The sequence below is a fragment of the Adiantum capillus-veneris genome, chromosome 14 (genome assembly GCF_014529385.1).
Source record: "Adiantum capillus-veneris isolate H3 chromosome 14, ASM1452938v2, whole genome shotgun sequence".
Taxonomy (NCBI): domain Eukaryota; kingdom Viridiplantae; phylum Streptophyta; class Polypodiopsida; order Polypodiales; family Pteridaceae; genus Adiantum; species Adiantum capillus-veneris.
Genome location: NC_140944.1, coordinates 112,523,886 through 112,546,060, shown reverse-complemented (window position 1 = coordinate 112,546,060; position 22,175 = coordinate 112,523,886). Strand labels below are relative to the sequence as shown.

The following is a 22,175-nucleotide window of genomic DNA, read 5'->3' as shown; positions in this document are numbered from 1 at the left end:
TTGAGAATCAAGAATCGATTGTGTTTGTTTGTTGAGATGCAATAAGCTTTGCTTTTTGTGTGTGGTTGTGGGCTTGTGTATGCGCAACCGAGTGTTCGCAGCAAAGTTTTGTGGTTTGGTGTGTCTCTTCGAGTGGATCGGAGTGTTGTGATTTCCTCTGAGTCGTAGAGAGACGTGTGTGTGTGTGTGTGTGTGTGTTGTCGAGTGTGTTTCTCTTTCCCCCTTCCAACGTTCAAGTGTGTCATTTTCATTTCTTAACCAACTTAATGTTCCTTCATTGTCACAATAACAAACTTAAGTTAAAATTTGTCGTTTTCATTTCTAAATCAAGTTAAGTCTCTTTTCTTGTCACAATAGAATTTTCAAACTTAAGTTAAAATTTAACCTAAAGTGCTACGATGCTCAACAAAGGGCTTGCGAGATGGGGAGAACAGGTTCAACACAGGGCTTGTGAGTGGGAAAAGAACAGACATGAACCAGTCGAGGATGAAGTCTCTTCATTGCTGCAAGCACCGCGTGCCGGCGCGAGCTCCTGGCTAGAGTTGCAAGATTTCAGGAGCGTTACCAAAATTCCAGGAGCGCTACCAACTACGTCACACCCACTTGTAAGTAAACATCTAATATAGGGTCAGTTTTGGTGGTTTCTGCAAAGGCAAGGCCCGCATTGGTATAATTAATTCAGGCTGCGTCTGCAAAGATACCTCTGTAAAGGCAGTTTTGGCGGCCTTTGCAAAGGCAAGGTGCGCATTTTCTCAACAGCATTGATTACCTCAACATCATGGCCCAATGTTGCTTGCAGGATTAATAACATGTAGACACTATCAATACTCATCATCTCCGCATATTGTCGCTTCCGCATGACCATCTGCCCACTGTTTTGCATCTCAATTCTAGTAAAGAGTTAAAACTCATGCTGCTGGCAGGCTTTCAAGATGAAAGGAAAATATTTTCAGATAGCTGGCCGAGAAAACTCATGCTGCCACCTAAGTCCGAGAAAACTCATGCTGTTGTATTAACCCACATCAGAAAGTATGTCAAGATAGCTGGCCGAGAAAACTTACGTTGTTGTATTAAGAGTTGCCTCTTATGTCCGAGAAAACTCATGCTGTTGTATTAACCCTAATCATATCAATTTCATTCAGCTAGCACTGCTGCAACCTGGTCGTGGGCGGAATGGCTTTGATCAAATCTAAATTGTTGCATTGATCGCACGTCAGCACACGGCCCTACCAGTAGGTGAAATGTCACAAACGGGAGTGCATAACAATATAAAATATACTCGGATAAATAGAATTTATCACTTAATACTGAAGCCAGAGGATATATAGAGAGAAATAAATAGAGAGAGAGAGAGTGAGAAGATCGACACAATACTGGGGACCGAAAGATGGGTTGGTCCCCCCCCCTTAAAGAGAATTCTTTATTAGGGAGAATCTTTTTACAAGTACAAGAACCGAAGAAAACCCTTCCGTTCTAATTCACTGACTCGATGGTTGTTCCTTCCCGTAAGGGAAATCTGAGAGACAAGCTCTCAATCCTTTTTCCGTCTATACTCGGAGTTGAGACTCCGCAGACAATTTTCGAATTCCGTTTTCGGAATTCCCAAGCGTAGGCCGAAGCTTTCTCGCTTCTCCTTCGCGATGAAGTACTTGCAAACACACACGCAAACACACGACAACAATTCATATGGCGAATCCACAATAAATACTTGTCGCTATTGTGCGGGAAAAGCGACTTTCGTGCTTCGTAGTTTCGCGATCTCTCGCGTCTTTTGGCGGCAAAGTCTTCTCTTGCTGGCACTGGCAATCCCTTTTCAGTGAGGGCATGTGGTGCTTTTATAGCTCCATGACCACGGCACGAATAGCTGCTCGCGTAGAGATCGCGATCGTTTTTTTTTCCATATTTTTTTGTTTTGTTTTTTTTTCTGTTCTACCCGAAATAGGGAGAGAGAATTCGCTGGCTGGTTTTGTTGCTTTATTTTTTAAGTGGCTGTCCACTTATTAAGTGGACGGTTGGCATATTTTAAAATTGGTTTGAACCTGTCCAAAAACTCAATAAAACCTTATAAGTTTAAAACAATGCTTTTCACAACACTTCCCAGGTGTCCTTCGATGCAACCACATGCACAAATGCAATGCAGACATAGATTCCTTGCGGGAAAGCGTTTGCTCTTCCCGAAAAACTCGTTAAAATTTTTCGCCTTTTAAGAAAAGCTTCTCAGAACCCATCTTTATTCTTGTGCTTGCGTCTTTACGCGTATTCCTCTTTTCCAGTTCGGATTTCCTCTTGACTATGGATATCCCCTTTCCGACGTACCCGTCACCCACCTTGTGACGCATCAGGAATACCCATCACCTAGTCCTTTCTTACCGAACTTACGGTACAATATCCTTCACGATGCTCTATGTCACCCATCCTATGACACATCAGAGATGTCCATTCCCGGATGATCGGATACTTCTTTACTGATGCTCCTTGTCACCCGTCCGTTGTGACGCATCAGAAGTATCCGTTCCTAGTGGCCTTAAAGATATTCCCGTTCTCAGTGCTCTCGTCATTACTTTCAATGACGCATTAGGGATACTCTGTACTCGGATGTCTCCAGTGAGAAAAACCCTCTCACTTAAAATTTCAATAATTTATTTAGAATTATTTTTCGTGGTGTTCCAAGCGAGAAAACCCTCTCACTTATGAATCCAATAATTCATTTAGAATTATTTTTATGTCAGATAAAGCCAATTTAGCAACATCCCTCTCACTTATAAACAGTTGTCCTCAACTGTAGAGGTCCAACTGAACTGCCGGGGAGAAGCTGGAAAATTGCAAATATTGCTCAATGGTGAGTTGAGCTGGTCCTTTCTTAGTACAGAACTTAAAAAGTAAATTAAACAAAAATTTCATAATTCAATACTTACCTTACCAGTTCATGTCCTTCTTCTAGTATTTCGAGGATATCCTTCACCATTCATCAAACTTACGAGCCATGTAAGAACTCGTCATTCGCGTCTTTCGGAGAATCTGTTAACTCAATTCCACCTTCTCAATCTCGAAAAGAATAATCCTCCTAAAAATCAATTTAGGTCTATGTCCTTGCGTATAACCTTGCGCTATTAGTCTTGAGGATATTAAACCTCTTGTGTCCTCCCACATAGGGAATGCCCAAATCATAGAGCATTAAGCTCGATGTCTTTCTTTCACAAACAAAGTTTGCGATCACCTTAAAGAAGGTTCTGTGTTCCGGGCTATCGCTCAACGTAGGCGGACGGTTCCAATCCGAAGATTCCTTGTGCACGGCGACACTTCTTTCCGATCTTTTTCTCCTGCGAGTTATTACCACCAGTAGTGTTTTCTCGACATCCATTAGCGTCTCTTCCTTACAGGATCATAAAAAATGATTCATCTTGCGAGCATCAATGACGCCTTGCAAAATCTTAGGCAGATAGGATTCTAGCCATAGCATTTTCTGAGCGTACGTTCAAACCCGGTTCACAATAGAGCGAACCCTCTTTGATTCTCAGGGAAGTTCTCCCATATGTAATTCTTACCATTTTGAAACGGTTGGCGAACTATATTCTTACGAACATAATAGTTCGAATTTATTCCAGCAACGTGTAAATGCTACTTGACCTGCTCATGGAGAAACATATACCGCAACCAAAAGTTGCTACTATAATGGTAAAAGCACATAGCGTACTCAATGATCAACGACCATCATGAAACCTCTTCTCCGTAGAGAAACTCAAATTCCTTTTGCCGAACACATCTCAAATAGAGATTCTCGTGTCGGAATATCCTTGGCGCAAAAAGGCGCTCATTGAGAGTATAACAAACTCTCGTCCAGTTCCTTAGCATAGGTTTGCATCTTCGTGTGTTATCCATGTACTCAAAAGTGTACATAATTCTTAAGCTGTGTTAAAGTTTTGGTGAACCTAGGAAATTACCTTCCCTTCGTAAGATCCTTAGAGCGAAGACGCTCAACTTGATGATCACTTGGCTCGATCTTAGAGCAAAACCCGCTCATCGAATAATCTAGGATTTTTATCCTTAGATTCCTCAAGCACAGGCCGTAGTCGTCGCTTGTTCCTTCCCTCGTAAAGAGCGTGTTCATTCACTTGTGCAAAAAGCACTACCATATCTTAAGACCCTTACCGGGTAGGGGGTGTGGGCTTAAAGAGTACTCAAGCTTCATGAAAGCTTTTCTTTGCTTGAAAACTCAGAATGGTTCCTCATAATTTCCTACCCGCAATAGCAGGTAATTCGTTGGAGAACTACCGGATACCAGATCAATCATGGACCTTCCGGATGGTTAAGCAAAGCAGTTCATCGTATAAACAATGTTCTGACTCAACCTTACTCTCATAAACACTCGAGAGTGATTGTCCTGGTTAGACACAACCATACCTCGTGCAAAAGAGCAAACAAGCATAATGCACTTTATGATTTCCTAAAAGATGTAACTTTGATTAAAAACCTGCCCTCTCACTTAAAGTTCAAGGGTCTTCTATTCAAGAACTTAGGAGTTCCTCGCGGGAAAGCGTTTGCTCTTCCCGGAAAACTCGTTAAAATTTTCTGCCTTTTAAAAAAAGCTTCTCAGAACCCATCTTTATTCTTGTGCTTGCGTCTTTACGCGTATTCCTCTTTTCCAGTTCGGATTTCCTCTTGACTATGGATATCCCCTTTCCGATGCACCCGTCACCCACCTTGTGACGCATCAGGAATTCCCATCACCTAGTCCTTTCCTACCGAACTTACGGTACAATCTCCTTCACGATGCTTTATGTCACCCATCCTATGACGCATCAGAGATGTCCGTTCCCGGATGGTCGGATACTTCTTTACTGATGCTCCCTGTCACCCATCCATTGTGACGCATCAGAAGTACCCGTTCCTGGTGGCCTTACAGATATTCCCGTTCACAGTGCTCCCGTCATTACTTTCAATGACACACTAGGAATACTCTGTACTCGGATGTCTCTAGTGAGAAAAACCCTCTCACTTAAAATTCCAATAATTCATTTAGAATTATTTTTCCTGGTGTTCCAAGCGAGAAAACCCTCTCACTTATAAATCCAATAATTCATTTAGAATTATTTTTATGTCAGATAAAGCCAATTTAGCAACATGAAATCTTTCTTTGATGTAATTCCCCTTGGTGTGTTCGGTTAGCTTAGCCCATTGCAGCTCACCATATTTTGTGAAGAGATGTGACATTATGTACACAATGAGATTCTCCATTGCTTTAGTTTTTTTTTAATTTAGTCTGCAACCATTAAAGTTTAGCTTTGGCTTCATAAGCGAGTGTTGAGCTAGAAAGCCAGTGATGTAAAGCTTTGTGTTGTAAAGCACTTTTCCAAATAATCTTGCCTTCATGCTTGTTTAATCTTGCCTAATGCTAGTCATGCTTGTAGGCCAATTCAGGACAAGGGGATCCGATGGCAGGTAGGAGTGGTACATCTGCTCAAAGAGGACGTCCTCCTACCAGGTGTTTCAAAGTTTTATATATTTGGAATCAATTAATCATATTTTTTAAAAAAATAGATAATGTTAGAATAAATAGACAACCATCAGTTGAAATTCTTTAAAGTTTTGAGCTTTGTCTATTTTTTTTGCATCTGGGTTTCTAAAATCCTCAAGTGAGGTGTTCCATGAGCTATGATATATTTTGAAATATTGCTCTATATATAAAGAAAATTTTGTCCAACTGACTGATTTATGACATGGTTTATGACATCAACTGATTTCTTTAAGAAGGATGCTAAAAATTTTGAATTGCTTATTGATTTTGGACCAGCCCTAGATCTCGTGGCCGTGCCCAGAGAGGGAGGAGTCTTGATAGTGTCTCTCTTGGTCAGGTGGACAGTAGTGACCAAGTCTCTTTGGTTTCAGTTACTAACATGGAAGAGGAGTTAGAAACACAAGAAGAGGAGATTCTATCTATGGACATGGGACATGGATCTTTACACGAAATCGATGAGACGCTAGTCCCTGAGGAGAATGGCTTACAGATAGTCCCATGGGAGATAAGAGACGAGGTTAGCGCAGTAGCACAAGTGGAGGATGAGCAAAAAAACTTCATGCATAGAGGGGCGGATATGCTTGAGAGCACACGTATTTTTAGCTGCTTTGATTGTCCCTCCATTCCCTTCTGCAGATTGATTCCATATGCAAGGGTGAGAGGGTTGAGAGACGACCTTAGTGGTTTGAAGTTTGCCTTCGTGAAAGAAGGTTATATGCTAGAAAAAGGAGCTTTCATTGTCTCTTTGTTGACATGCAAAAGAGAGGAGAGCCTCGTGATAGATATGTTAATACTTTTGTGCTATTGTTCAAATTCTTTAAATTCTGTTTGAAGTTTAACTTTTGTGAATACTCAAGATGAGATTAAAGCAACATGGGGACTTCTATGGAACGAGATCAATGATGAATTGAATGTGAATTGGAAAAGAAAACAAAGTTTCAAGATCTTGTCAATCACATGCTCTATGTTTGGGAAGGCAATCATCGTACATTAGCATGGACAAAGGCAATTAAAGAAAGGTTTTCCACTTCAAAGGAGAAGCATTGTCGTATTTTGTGCATTATCATAGATCCTACCAAAGTGCCCGAGATAGCATTGCTAAGGAGGTTGCAAACAATGAACTTGTACATGTTTGATTGTGCAAGCCTTGCTAATATTTAAGTTATTGTACGTTTGAATGCTTCTGTTGTATATTAATGCAGCATGAATACTCATGCTATTGTTGTCACTCATCTTCGTGATGAGATCGTTAATATCGTACACATTTGTGCGGCGGATCATGTGATGTACTTAAAGGGTATACGTGAAAAAGATCAAAATCTTATTGTGGCTGTACGAAAAAAGTATGCCAAAGGTTTTGAGCCTTGGTATCCGCTCACTTGACGTTACCTTGGGAGATTGGTTTATGATTACGTATCAAACTACATGCTTTCTTTTGCCAATATCATACATGATTAGTAATATAATCAAGTTGAAAATTGATTTTAGATTCAAATGACAAAAGAGAAAGAGAAGATAATTCCGAATGTGAAGCATGGTTTGTTTGACGAAGAATTTAAAAAAGAAGAGGAGAGAATTTATCACGAGATCACATACAAATGTCAAGATCGTATTCGAAAGGTACTTTATTTGTTTTTGCATCTACTCTTTGTTTATGGAAAATTGTAAGATATATAATCAGAGTAATTTGTCATTATCATAATTATATCACAGCTGCTTAACATTCCGAATCCCAACCTTGGGACGGATTGGCTGGCAAATGTTTTGTCTCTGAAATGGGGTAATGATAGCTGGGCTACATTGGAGAAGTTGAATAGCACTCCAAGATGCCTCTGTTCAAAACAAGATTCATTGGGTTTCTTTGCTAAAAGCGGATAAGATTACAAGGGGTGCATATGGTCTTAAGAAAGGAGATCACGTCTTTCGCATGTAAGATTTTTCTTGGATAATCAATTTTGAATATGTTGTGGTATCTTATTTTCTCTCTTTCTTTTTGGGACTATAGATGGCCTCGCAGAGAGGGTTTTTTGGCACGGGTCTTTGAAAGGGCATTTCATATTGTGTCAGATCTTATGGATGTGCCCGGTGTGTGTCTTTGCCACAAGACTCTACTCTTACATTCTATTTTGAGGAGATAAAATTTAAAGCTAGGCCCTTTTGTTTCCAATTGAAGTATCTCTTGGAGCAAAGACAAAGGATGTGGAGAAGCAGGCATTGAAGAAGGTAGATACATTACGAATGGGAGCACAACGTTTGACTTTCAGGTGAACAATTTATTAATTTGTTATGTCTATGCAACTAGCTTCGTGTAACTTGTTTACTGTTTATTGTAGATTCTTTATGTTATTGGTATCCAAAAATGTAATACCTGCCATGCCCTTTTTGGCAAGACAGTGGACTCAGATGGCTGCTCAAGACACGTGCATGTACCCCTCTAGTATGTGCATATTCAGTCCATGGGAGATTAAGAATTGTCCATGTTGGATAGATATAGAGAAACGTCATGTTTTTGGTTGTGATAACTACATGAGGCGATGTCGAGGGATGCTATGATACAAAATCCACCAGTAGGTAGATAAGAGGAGAGACATGCATGCATGTTTCACTCTTGGGAATACCAAATAATCATAAGTTAGTAGTATTCTGATTTAAAATGTTTTGTTTAAGATGCACGCAACTCTCACAAGGCAAAAGGAAACATTTGTGGATATAATCGTAGAAGAGGTGGACCCAAATGCTAGGTATGCCTCATGAACGTTTGTTAATGCTTTCCTAAAATATGCTTCATACATGGATTATTTTATCTCATTGTGATGCTTCAGTGTCCTTTGGCACGGTCATGGCTAGGAAAACTATCTCATTTGTTTATCTTGTGGAGTCTCCACTACATAACATATCTAGTTCCGTCGACATACGGTGCATGGCCATAGTGGGGGACTACATTGCCATTGCTACAGACTCCAGGGCGGGAGTTCGCAATACCACATGGATCCCTGTACAAGAGCATCTTTCACAGGCAGGTTTGGAGGCTATACTATATACTCGCAGAGGGAGAGCCGTTCCATGGGCTGTTGATTTCATTTTCTTGGATCTCCCCTTTGGTGGATCCCTAGTAGGCTCCTCTACTCTACCTCCTTAGGACATTTGCAAAGTGGATCATGTACGTGTTGGAGTTCATTTGGCATTCTCGACGCTAGCAGAATCAGGCTGGCTTCTAATCATGGTGTCCACGACAGGTGAGTGTTGCTTATGATCATGCCTTATATAAGATAGTAATAATCATTGTAAGTCTTTTTAATGATTAATGCTTTGAACAGGAGAGGCCATTGGGTGGTGGAGAGGTTTTGTCGTGCTGCAGAGATGGTTGTTCATCAACGTATTATAGTATTCCATCATGGAGCCTACAATTATTTCGAGAGTTTTGGTGGTCCTATAGAGGTGACACACTTGCTTTGCATTAATATTCCAATGCTTTATGTTGTTGTTTTCTCTAACCATGCCTCTTGTGTTAGAGTGCCTATGCTCTGTGCTATTCATGGTTCACAGAGTAGGTATGCGTCCACCTTGCTTCGTAGCAGAGAGCACTGCTCTATTTTTCAGCCTTGGCCTGCAGTCATCAGATTCTTTTATGATGCATCATGTTTCAGAGCTATCCCAAGCCAGATCATCGTCAGGCAAGCCATTGCAGGTGGATTGCAGCGGAGCCATTCTTTCGTTGCATGTTTTGTGGAGCTTCTTTGTCAGCGTCGAGGCATTTGCTTGGAGCTTGGATGTGGTACATCCCCTACATTGGTGGCTTGTGTGGGATCAAGACAGACATGTTTTGCACTCGACATTGATGAGCCATTGATTTCAAGATATGTGCTACCATTACTCTATCGTAGAAAGCGGAGCAGAGAGGATGCCTCCACCTCCTTAGATGAGGGTGACATGCCATCGCGTGTCAATCCCTTTGATGACTAGTGAGGCCACCTCTTGTTCACATTGCTCATGCTTTTTGTCATCCTTTTGATGTCAATGTTGCTATTTATAGATCATCAATATTGTTTCTATGTCTTATTTAGTATTTTACCTTGATGCATTTTCTTGTTGGTTGGAAGTTCCATGCTAGTCTACGCAGAGGAGATGGCTCGGACCATGGCGACAGACATACGGAAAGATTCTCAAATCTGTGTGATGCGTTGGAGGTGGAATGTCTACATTGACGATGAGTGTGAGATTTGAGGGATTTGTAGCATTGAATGTTAGAATTGAAATTCATGTTTTGTTGTTTTCATATGGTTCTTGTCATGTTTTAATAGAAACTTTTTGAGTTAATGTTTTGAGTCGTGCGAGAAGTATTCACTCTTTATAACAATTTGGTTAAAATTTCAAATCCTCATGTGAGGTGCCTTAAAAAGCTAACGGTTAGTTTTGAAATATTGATCCATGTACAAAGGAAGCTCTATCCATTTTATAAAAAAAATAGTATTATGTGTTGCTTTGTTTTCTTGTTAGGTCATATGCATTGACAACGTGTCGTAGGCAGAAGGTCTACATCGACAATGAGTGTGACTCATCATAAGATTTGAGGTTTGTAGCATTGGGTGTTAGAGTTGAAATGTCATGTTGTTTTCATATGGTTCTTATCATGTCTTATAGCGAGATAATAGTCATCAAGCTAAAACCATCGAGAACCATACTACATAAAGAACCAAGATGATCATTGTTATATAGAGCATTAAGATTTTTCGCAAAATGGCACCTAAGAAAGAGCATATTTCTCAATCAGTCTCAAGGTGTATAAGATCCACATAAGGTCACGGCATTTAGTTCAAAATAACAACATAAACATGTAGTATCATGGCCAGCTAAGGGAGTAAACTAGATTATTCTAGATTTTAAGTGTGATTCATAGATTCCCAAGGCAATTACTACCCATATAAGGTCGCAGCATTTAGTTCAAAATAACAACATAAACATGTAGTATCATGGCCAGCTCAGGGAGTAAACTAGATTATTCTAGATTCTAAGTGTGATTCATAGATTCCCAAGGCAATTACTACCCTTTTTAATAACAAATGCACAGTCCCACAAGATAATATGAAAAAATATACTCATTTATACCACCACCAAATGCTATTGGCCAAATTCCAAGTCTTACACGTTAAGGCATCGAAGGAAAAAATCATCAACATGTGACATGCTAATATCCACAACATTAGCCAAAATAGCACAGCCATAGTAATTTGTTTAAACCAAAAGAAACTAGTACATGCTATTCTGCACCAACATGTGAAGCTTTAGCTTTCTCAATAATATCCATGTTGAAGTAAGTATGACAGCAAGCAATAATATAAGTATGACAACAAGAAAACCTGCGACCCTTTCTCACACAAAATGAAAGAATAATAACGTGACTCAAGGCTAATTGAGGGGAAAAACACCCTCACCTTGTTTGAATAGATGCAGATAGAGCCCATCGCCATCCACCACCATCAAAGAAATCAAAGCCTTCAGTCAAGAATCCGGAGGAAATCTGAGGCCTCGGGTGCTAGAGCTTTTTGACTAACTATAGAGTTGCATTCCAACCCAATTGACGCTACAGGGGAGCAGCAGAGAGAGATCAAGTGAGCAATGCCAATGCATGGGCTAGGGGAGAGAGAGGGGGTTGTGGCATCAAGAAAATAACAGATTTGCAGAGCAAGTCTACGAGCTGATCGCGCTACGATTGCCAAAAACCCACAAGAAGAAGCAGGCCAGAATAAATTCCACGCCAAGCAAAAGTGATGGGGTGATTAATCACTTAGGGAGAGGTCACACACCAGGGGAAAGATATGGCCATACATCAGCAGCTCAAGGGTTTTAGTATTGAACAGTAAATAAAGCATATTTACCTTAGCAATCCATTTACGTCAAGACAGTTCAAGAAGAGGTCAAGCCCACGAGAGGTGAAAGTTTTAGGGCTTGTGTAAGCCTCAAGTGAGTAGCATTCCATGAGATATGGTCTTATCAAATTGGAGACCTACCATAGCCCGAGCAAGCATAAGCGAGCATACCAGAACCCGAGCGAATATCTATGATGGTGACGTTGTCAATGCATATGACTTTACAAGAAAACAAAGCAAAACATAATATTAGTTTCTGAAAAAAAATGGACAGAGCTTCCTTTGCACATGGATCAATATTTCAAAATAAACCATTAGTCCTTTAAGGCATCTCACATGAGGATTTAAAATTTCTATGTATTCAAGGCTAACGAATGTGTTTTGTTTTTATGATTGTAGGTGTTAATTCTATCTTTACTTAGGATCTTTTTGGCTTAGTTGTTGTCCAACACTGAAGAACCTGGCCTCCTCTACTTTAGAACCAATTTTCTTTTACTGTTTCATGTATAAAAGCACTAGAATGATACTTCATTCTCACTTTCATGTACAAAAATGAATCTAAGACTGAGTCTTTTGTGCCAATCTTTGTCTTTTGTCTAAAGCCTTTTGTGTATAAGTATAAGTTATATTGAATACAACAACAAGACACACATACCCATCTATTTTCTCAATTTTGCCATGGCTTAGCCATATTGTGCCTATTTATCGATTGAGATCAAGTCATGGAAGTAACCATGAACTTTTATTGTTTCCATTCTTAGTAGATGGTTCTCTTACTGAAAGAATTCATAAAATTTTTAGTGCCCGATGTCAATCCTCTCTTTGCTTTGGTTTCCTTGCCCTAGAGGGAATAGACTAGTGAGTGAAGATGGATTTATATCATTTCTTGCACTAGAAAAAGCTTTTGCTCTTGAATGTTGTCATACAGATGCATATTAATTCACGCATGCTCACTCATGAAACACATGGTTATACTACAATGTTCCAAAGCTCAAAAGTGATGCTATAAAGGGTGAGGCTTCAACACAATGTTCTTGTGATAGATGACATGCAACAAATCTCAACCCTTCATGCATTTTACGACATCAATTAAAGTGTTGTATGTAGTAGTAAACAACACGGTCACTTCTTTCTCTCAAACTTTCATGTAATCTACATGAGACCATAGTTCTCATGCAAAAGAGGCAATGCCTTTATGATGCTCTGATGATATAGATGACATTCTCTCCACAAGCACAATGGAGGAGATAATTTCAACCTAAGGGGTGATTGGTAGACCTTTTGACCAAAACTCTTGCTTGATTGTGATTTTGCTTAGGACACTTTTGCAATATCCCTACTACGTGACCATTTGTGAGCACCCACCTAGCAATGCTCACCATCCACAAATTCGTAGCACCTCTAATGAAGTGTTTTCATAGAATTGTAGCAAACATTTAATAGATCTTATGTGGCACCACTTGCTTGGCGCCATATATATAGTTTTTCTTAGGACCAAACAATCCTTTTTGCATTGGATTAATGTCCTATTCAATTTAATGAAGAAACAGTAAGTTTGGTAGGAATTATGCAATTCAATATTGCAAAGTGTGATTGTGAGTATTGGATAACCATTTTGCAAGCTAAAAGGCTCATAGATTATTAACAAAAAAACATTGTTATTCCTATGTTGTTTATTTCAAGAACAAAATGTCAAAAGTTTCATCCATACAACATACTTGTCGAAATGCAACAAACAATCAAGAAAAGCTGAATGGACCTTTTTCTTTGGTACCACATATAAGGTTCTGTTGACAACCATACAATTCCTTTGGCAATTGTGACAAGCAGCTTGCTATTGTTAAATTCACTGACAACACAAACTTCAGTCAAGAAAATTATGCATATCAAGAAACACAAAAAAACCCTAATTTAATGGGCAATTGTGATGTTTTTTTTCCAAGTTGGATGAACTAAGCATGCCCAATTGATACAAATGACAACTTTATCTCTTATACATATTACTAAAGAAAGTGGTAAACATCCATTTTTAAGCTACAAGAATTGAAAGTCAATGTATAGCTAAAGTTTAAAAAATTCAAAGAGTTTAGCTTTCACAGAACTGATAGATCATTAATATATATACATTTAGGAATCAATTTAGCAATAAAAATTTAATAAAAAAGTACTATGATTGTTCTTCACACAAGAAGCTCTTGGTTCAAGAGAAAACAAACCCTAGAAAGCTGTATCAAAAAGCTTATGTACATCAAAAGGTTAGCATTGAAATCTAACTTAGGAATACTGGAGACACAATATAAGCAGAAAACCATTGCTCAAAAAAAAAATCATCAATATTATGATAAGGAAAATTCTTTATGATATGCACATTACTGGATGGACTTCACTATGTTGATGATTTAAGAATAACTAGTGAGCTATTTGGTGAACAAATGTGTAACTAACAAGCATAATAACATGCCACCTCCAACTTGTGGGATAGCATGGGCTGAGTAAACTTGAAATTATTAACAATCAGACTATGCTCACAAAGTTCCATCTTGATGATAGGGTGATACAACTAGTGTAGCTTTCCATTTAATGATTGCTTTCTAGTAAGTTGAGGTTCATATTATACTCCTCTTCGACAATGGAGTCTAACAACAATAAGAGCACCATTACCATTTTAACAAAGGAGCTAGAAGAATCAAGATGCCCACAATCATTGGGAAGATACACATAAACTTTGACTACATTGGTATTGGAAGTTTACTCAACACAACACTAAAGAAATTTTGAGCTCTCTCAAAATGTAGGCTACAAAAACTACACTAAAAATAAGGAAGAAAAACAAGCCTATTGCATACAAATGGCTCGCCCTTAACTTGCAACTAAAATTCCTCTGAAATTACTAAAATTCGGTAATTAAAGCTACACAAGTCATTATTGAAACACAAGTTGTGTGTAATATCAAAATCTAAAACCTACTAGGTGAATACAATGCTGCAAAACTTTATTAAAAGGCAAGATCAAAGTTACACGAGTCAATATTGAAACAAAAGCAGTGTGTAGTATCAAATTCTAAAACCTACAAGGTGATTACAATGCTGCAACCAAGGCCGTCAATTAACTGAAGGTTATATAACATAGGCTTTATTTCAATATGACTGCACATTAAAAAATCTTTTGAGTAGCTCAAATTCCTGCTTGATCAAATTACCCTTTCACTTCACTCAATTGAGTTGTGAGGATAACTACATCGAAATATGCACCCATGTAGATTTCAGGAGAACAATCTACATTTCCCAAGCTGAAAGGTTCATAGATTATTAATGAAAGAATGTAGAAATTACATAGGAATAACACAAAGCAAAATAAGAAAACCCTTTTTGCATAAGCAAAATTGAAGTAGAGCATCAAAGGTTGAAGATAACTAAGATGATTTCCATCCATATAAATCTTTGGAGTGCTATAAAACAGGCAAAGTCCATGTCTAAATTTCTCACCTTGCTAGGAAAAGCCATAGTTGCTATCATTCATGGTGGTGCAGCTGCATTCTGTCAAAAAAACATTTGAATGGAGTATGCAAAGTTGGCGAGTCGTGCGTAGTGTCCGGGAAAGTCTCTTTTCCTAAATGGCCAGGTTTCATTCCTGTGATGATTGTGGGTCTAGTGGACTCTCTCTCTCTCTCTCTCTCTCTCTCTCTCTCTCTCTCTCTCTCTTCATGGCACCTCACAAGCACACACAAAGAGACAGCCAACTCAACAGTTCATCACATTTCTCATCTTTGTAACAACTTGGGGGCTTCACACAGGCTTTGGCCTTTCTCAAAACCCAACTTGTACAAACCTAAACTTTGAAAGGCACCGTTCAAGGAATGTGAGCCATTTGATATCTGCTAGTTCGAAGCTATTTTGGCTTGGTTAGAATCAAATGGCTATGGTGAAGGTAATAGTTTTAATGATGAATGTGGTGCTGCGTCTTCAAACACCTCAATAAGGAATTCCTGCAACTATAGAGCGGTAGGACTCACACAAGCTTTCCCCTGTATTTAGGTCGACTATCCTGCTTACTATAGTCTATACCTGTATCATTTGCCAATGGTGCAAAAACTAAGGAATGAAGACTCTCATCCCTTTCCTCAAGCAACTCTGCATGCCTCTCTTTGAATTCATTGTGCTTTTGAAGAGCCAATGCAGCATGCTCATCTGTGTACTTCGCTGTTTTCTCCATTGTCAATAGGCACCTACTCCATCTGGTGCTTAATATCTGCTCGCTGCTTGCAATAAGAGTGAAGCAGTCATGCTTAGGGTACAATTCCTCATAGGACTCACCTCTTGCAACAGGGTAAAAGAACACTAATCTGCCATTCAAAACCAGCAACCTTGCTGCAATATCCAACAGATCATGCACACACTCAGCAAACATGTACGGGGCAGTTGATGGGATGTGATCCTTTCGTTTGTCTTCAGGAATAGTATAAGGATCTTTAGAGCCTTTCAAAAGCTTTCTTCCTCCAGATTTCCTACCTCCAGCTCGCACTCCATAAGGAGGGTCACAAATGATTGCATCGAAGACCTGACATAACAGATAATCGTCACGAAACATTATTATGCATCAAATTGCGAGAGAGAGAGAGAGAGAGAGAGAGAGAGAGAGAGAGAGAGAGAGAGAGAGAGAGAGAGAGAGAGAGAGAGAGAGAGAGAGATGAAATGAAATGATATATTAAAGTCTTCAAAAGGCCAAAATGACCTATGAGACCATCAGATACAAAGTGGTGAATCTAATACAATGTCAGAAGTAGAAGTACAAACAGTACTGAATGTAAAATGTGAAAAATGAAAAATGAAGTGTGAAATGTGAAATGTGAAATGAAGAATAGGCCCTCAATGACATTCTGGGTGTCGTGCTAGAATGCCTCTGATCTTCTACTGGAGTCTCCGTCGATGGAGTGTGCTCCTGTGTCTCGGTCGTTGTCGTCTCGATCTCCCGAGCTCAGTCGCCCTGTCAATGAGGGTGCCTCTGTATGAATGTGGGTACAACTCTGTGCTGGTGGTTGGTCTCCTGGCTCCCTGGATCCAAAGAAATCTGTGATCCGTCTCTGACTGTTGTACTCCATGTCTCCTCAGCAGAATATCTCTATGTCGATGTAGCTCAAGTGAGTATAAGCCAAGGCATCTCTGATCCTGATACCTCATGACTCTATCTAGGGGTCCAAAACCCTCCCTGAATAAGAAATGGAAGCGCCCTCGTATCTCATAATACACAGTGCAGTGGCATATGTAGTGTAGCTCCGCCTCTGGCTCTCTATCACATAGTTGGCATATCCTATACTCCGGTGGTATCCCTCTGAATCTACCCGTCTCAATCTCCAGCTGGTGTGAGGATGTGTGAATATGACCAATAGCGCATCGCAGACCATGAGACAAATGAGTGTTCCATGTAGCTCGGACGAATCACAAACCCATCTCCCGAAAGTTGGAGAAGATGCTCTTTGTAGAAAGCCATCTTCGTGCCCAACTCCTACATCGGCTCTACCCATGTCCTCCTGGTGTCCAACTGTATAAGATCCTGACGAATGAGTCTACTGATCTCCGTCCGTGTGACTGGCAATGAGGGTGCATCTAGGGAATACTGAAAAGGAGGCAGTCTATCCATGCTGAAACCATGCCTTCGAAACCATGAGGTCATATGCGCATACCAACATGATGCGTCTCCCTGCATCGCTAACTGTTTAGAGGACTCAAGAGCCAATCTAGTATATCTGCCTCTATGTGTATCCCATAGACTGTGCATAAAGGACACTGATCTGGTAAGAGCCTCAATCTCTATAGGAGGGGCCGCTACCTCCGCTCGAATAATCGCATGTGGTACGGAGGCCTTGGCTCCAATCATCCGGGATATCATAAATACCAAGGGTCTCTCCATGCTCCTCCAATTGTCATGATTCACAGATGGTCCCAAAACCTGGACCCATTAAAGCATAGCTGAAGCAACCAAAGTATCAAAGAGCCATAGCTTTGTTCGTGGTTCTTGAAACTGAACCTGCGAACACATCCTCTCTAGCCCTCCCAATGCCGCATAGGCTCTGGACAGTCTAGTCTCTGTTGCTCTCCTCAGAGTAAACCTCGGTCCCGTGAATACCACCCCCAGATATGTATATGCATCTGTGTACTCCACAGTGTCCTGACCATATACGAGTGTAGGTGTCGATCTCTTGACCCACTGGTGTGGTGTTAAACACCATAACCTTGGTTTTACCAAGGTTCACAGACAATCCACTATCGTCTGCAAAGCTATGCAATGCATCCAACTGTCTCTGCATGCCCTCTTGTGACTCTGATGTCAACACAATATCATCAGCATATAATAACAAAGGGATCCATGTCCCAGCTAGCTGAGCGCCTCTGTCGCCCTCTCTGTCAATGTAGCCAGAAACCTCATCTACATAGATACCAAATAGTGTAGGGGACAAAGGACACCCCTGTTTCATTCCAATAGTGGAATGAACAATGTCAGAAATCCCCTCAAGAGTGCGTACATGGCCAGTCATTGAGCCGTATAAAGCCGTGATCCCCCATATGATCTCTGTGGGTACTCCCAACTTCAGTAGCCTGCGCATCAATCTGGCCCTCGGCACTGTGTCAAATGCTTTGCAGAAGTCCACAAAGCAACAATACATCCGTCTCCCATGTGCCCGACCCTCCTCAATAATGGCTCTGAGTGTAAGAATATGGTCCAAAGTGGAGAAACCCCTCCTGAATCCAGCCTGTCTTGCTGCTCGTATGCCCTCATTTTCTGCCCATTTACTCAGTTGCTATTCAAGAATGGATGCATACAACTGTGCCAATGTGTGCCCTATCATAATAGTACGGTAGTTCCTTGGCACCGTGGGGTCCCCTACCTTGAAGAGAGGTACAATAGTACATAATCTCCAAGACTCGGGTAGTCCCTCACACATGACACGGTTAAACAACCGCGCAAGAACCTCTGACAGTAAATCTCTAGCATGTATCAAGTGCTCTTGCCACCAAACCATCATGATCATATGCTCTCCTAGTCCTCATCCTATCAATGGCGTTCTTCACCATCTCAGTGGTAAAGAAGGTACTAGTGGCTGGCCCGCTTCTTCCGTTGCACTAAACACCGAAGGGCAATCCGAGACTATCTATATGTAATGACTCCAAGTATAAGCTCGCTCTGAATCTGAACTCTCATCTCTCTGCACTCCTCATCATAACAACTATCCTGAGGCATGTTCCCAGAACGTCTTCTCTGATCTGGTTGAGTGTGTGGGTATGCCTCTGTTGTTGCCCCATGCAAGATATCCGTCAATAGAGTGGTGATCTCCTCTACGGTATATACAGGCTCAGCTGCCCACATCCGACTGTAACACATAAACTGAGTCCGTCTCTGGTGTAAAAGTATACCATGTGTGTGCAATCCTCCGTGGTGTCTGAGAGGCATTGTACTAGAAAGAGACTGAAAAAGTCAAGAGAGCATGGTCCACTGCTACTCCAACAGGTCTAGCTCCGATGAAGCTCGGTGAAGTCATGACATAGTCCATTGTATTGGCCCCATGTCTGTGTGGAAAGCATGTGAATCCCCCAGACGAAGGAAAAATCTCTAGACCATTAAGTATGGCCAAACCATGCGTAGTCGTCATCTCCATGAGATATCTCCCATACTCTGTGTGCTCTCTATCCTGTGAGTGTTTGTCAAGCCCCATCTCCGATATATCCATCTCTCTAAACATCTCCTCCGAGGTATCATAAAATACCGTTTGGGAGTTGGTCGTCCTGGTATTAAAGTCTCCCAAGAGAATGATATCTCCATCTCTAGAGAACTCCCATATGTCATCATCAAGTATAGAGAAAGGGGACTGCCCTCTAGGTGAGGTATAGACTGATGTGCTAGGGGGAAAGTAACATATAGCAATGTATAAGAATCTGTCCGTCTCAGCTCTCAGTCTCACCCACATGTATCTCGCCTGGTCATCTCTCCGGACAATCTGTAATAGCGGTTGCAACTCCTCCCTGAATAAGACTGCTACCCCTCCTGAACCTCGACTCCCATGCTGGGATCTGGTGTCTGGCCGACAAGCTGTCTCCCATGAATAACCAGTCACACGTGGCATCAACTGTCCAGATTTCTGATGTGTCTCTGAGTAAAAGACAATGTCTCTATCTTTGAAGCTATCCTCAAAGGCACCCACATCCAGCCTATATGATCCATTACAATTCCATGCCGCCATCCGGAGTGTGGTCCCATATGTCTCGCACCGTCATGTTGTGCGTCTTTTCAAAACCACTACTTTCCCTCCTCTATAAAAGGCAATTTTTCCCTTCTCCCTTGCTACCTTGATCTTTGGCATCAACTCTTGCATATGTGCTATTTGTGCTAAAGTAAGGTCATCCCCCATAAATATCAAGCGTCACCATGAAACGCGTTTCGCTAGGTAAGGACAGGTGAAACGTTTCGCTCACCAAGTGAAACACAAGCTGTTTCACTAACAACAAGTTACCATGGTTTTAGTTTCAAAGTCGCTAAACGTACGTTTCGGTCTCACGTTTCACTTTGCTCTCATTTTGGATTGAAACGTTTCGTGGTGAAACACCGCGTTTCAGGGTGAAACGTTTCAGCCTTGAAACGTTTCGCGGTTACGTTGTAAATATCCCAGTTTTCTTAAGTGCTAGTCTCTTCTTCAGGAATTCCTTCCTTGTTTCCAAAGTCGGGAAACGCAAAATAAGTGCTCTCTCTTTGACGTTTCCCTTCTCATCCACTCCCTTCTTTCCTACTCTCCAAGCACCTGTGTGCATAGGTTCCGGGATGCCCATGCGCTGCAAGAGTTCCTTCACTTCTTCTTCTACATTTTCGGTGTCTTTGATACCTATAATACGCACATGGAGGGCTATATTCCTCCTCTTCTGTTCCTCCTCAATGGTCATATTGATGATGGTAGAAGTCTGTGCGGCTTCTAGCATCCGGGCCTTCCCTTTCTTTGCACCCTCAATCCATTTTTCTGCTTCGTCAACCTTCTCCTGTGTTTTAAAAAGGCGCTCCGTCCATGAGGAAGTCGCTTTCGAGTTTTGTTCTTCCCCTTCGCGCAGAGTTTTCACCTGCTCCTTAATTTCTTCGAGCTCCTTTAACATCGAGGGCTGATTTCCCCCCTCCATTTTGGGCATAATTTTGCAAGCTGCAAGTTCCCCTTTAAGCTCTTCAATCACTGCATCCTTTTCCTTCATGTACTTTTCCACATTGGTTTTCCAAGATTCAAAGCTTGCAATTGTCTCATCCAACTTTTTCTGCATAATACATTCCATTACATTCACTTCTGCCCGCATTAGAGCCTGCATCTCCCCTTTCACAGATAGATACATCTCATCATGCTTACCAAGCATCGCTTTATCCAATTCTTTCCTCATATCTGCATACATAGAATTCTTATAACTCTGTGTTTGCGTACATCTCTTCCCTGATGTCATCTCTCATAAAGCTGAGCTCCGATTTAATCATCACTTGAACCCTCTCCATCATTAAATCATCCTGGACTCTGACGGTTTTCCCTGCCCAAAGAGAGCTTGGGGAGCGTACACTATCTCTGTTCCTCCGTTTAAATGTCGCTTTCATTTTTGTGGGGTGATGAAGCTACCATCACCATCCTTGGCTGGTTGGTCCATCCGATAGAGAAGAACAGAGCGCTGCTCGCTCTGATGCAGGTCACTAGACCACGATCGTCGCTAGAGAGAGAGAGAGAGAGAGAGAGAGAGAGAGAGAGAGAGAGAGAGAGAGAGAGAGAGAGAGAGAGAGAGAGAGAGAGAGAGAGAGAGAGAGAGAGAGAGAGAGAGAGAGAGAGAGAGAGAGAGAGAGAGAGAGAGAGAGAGAGAGAGAGAGATATTACTGCGAAATGAAGTTGCACTTAAAGAGAGAGAGAGAGAGAGAGAGAGAGAGAGAGAGAGAGAGAGAGAGAGAGAGAGAGAGAGAGAGAGAGAGAAATGAAATGAAATGTTATATTAACGTCTTCAAAAGGCCAAACTGACCTATGAGACCAGAAAGTTACAATGTGGTGGATCTGATACAAAGTCAAAGTAACATAAGTAACAAAATGACAAAATAAAAATACTATGCTATCGAATCCTAAACTGCTAGGTGTGAATTAAGCAGCTAACAGGAATAGCTAAATCACAAGAGATCCAGCATCGGTCGCTGGCGGATCTCATCAATCTCCTCCATGGTCAGTAGTCTGACCGGGCGTTGTGCATGTCGGACCAAAGTGATCCGGATCCTTTGATGCAACCTCCGTCGATGTTGTGTAGTCCTCCGCGTCGTGGATGTCTGGATCTCCCCACCTCGGTCGCTCGATCAATCATTGTGCCTCTGGTGTAAGGCGACGAGCTCTGCTGTGGTGGTAGCTCCTCCGGGTGTCTAGTGTCTGCTCTAAAGAAGTCTGTGATCTGTCTCTGGGACTGCCTAGCCTGTCCTCTAGTCAAGCTCTCTCGGTGTCTGCACAGCTCGAGCAAAAACAAACCCAGGCATCTTTGATCCTCGTACCGCATGACTCTGGAGAGTGGTCCAAGTCCCTCTCTGAACAAGCAGTGGAAGCGGCCTCGTATCTCGTAGTAGACGGGGCAGCGGCATGTGTAGTGCAACTCTGTCTCAGGCTCCATGTCACACGAGGGGGCATGTCCTAGTCTCTACTGGTATTCCATTGTATCACCTAGTCTCGATCCGCAACTGGTGTGAAGATCTGGCCAATAGCACATTGTATCCCATGAGACTAGTGGGTGTCCATGTATCTGGGCCTCGTCACAAAA

At 41.3% G+C, this 22,175-nt stretch overlaps 3 protein-coding genes across 3 annotated transcripts in view; 2 read left to right on the top strand and 1 right to left on the bottom strand.

Moving 5' to 3' along the window:
* The first annotated feature begins 398 nt into the window (after window positions 1-398).
* On the top strand, window positions 399-8,251 carry LOC147442955 (uncharacterized). The gene is made up of 9 exons (XM_086529755.1): window positions 399-605; window positions 5,409-5,482; window positions 5,792-6,032; window positions 7,103-7,135; window positions 7,229-7,295; window positions 7,387-7,444; window positions 7,521-7,600; window positions 7,689-7,779; window positions 7,849-8,251. Exons 1-9 carry the CDS (start codon window positions 399-401, stop codon window positions 8,066-8,068), a joined length of 1,071 nt encoding a protein of 356 aa, XP_086385881.1. The 3' UTR covers window positions 8,069-8,251.
* LOC147442954 (uncharacterized) lies at window positions 8,123-9,478 on the top strand. Its single transcript, XM_086529756.1, has 5 exons — window positions 8,123-8,535; window positions 8,655-8,751; window positions 8,833-8,953; window positions 9,028-9,062; window positions 9,400-9,478. Exons 1-5 carry the CDS (start codon window positions 8,295-8,297, stop codon window positions 9,476-9,478), a joined length of 573 nt encoding a protein of 190 aa, XP_086385882.1. The 5' UTR covers window positions 8,123-8,294.
* A 5,634-nt stretch (window positions 9,479-15,112) lies between these two features.
* TRM11 (tRNA modification 11 protein) overlaps window positions 15,113-22,175 on the bottom strand; it is a 121,342-nt gene continuing 114,279 nt past the window's right edge. Inside the window, exon 6 of the mRNA XM_086528926.1 lies at window positions 15,113-15,939. Within this exon, the coding sequence (XP_086385052.1) occupies window positions 15,391-15,939 (549 nt within the window). The 3' untranslated portion in view covers window positions 15,113-15,390. The remainder of the gene's footprint in view (window positions 15,940-22,175) is intronic.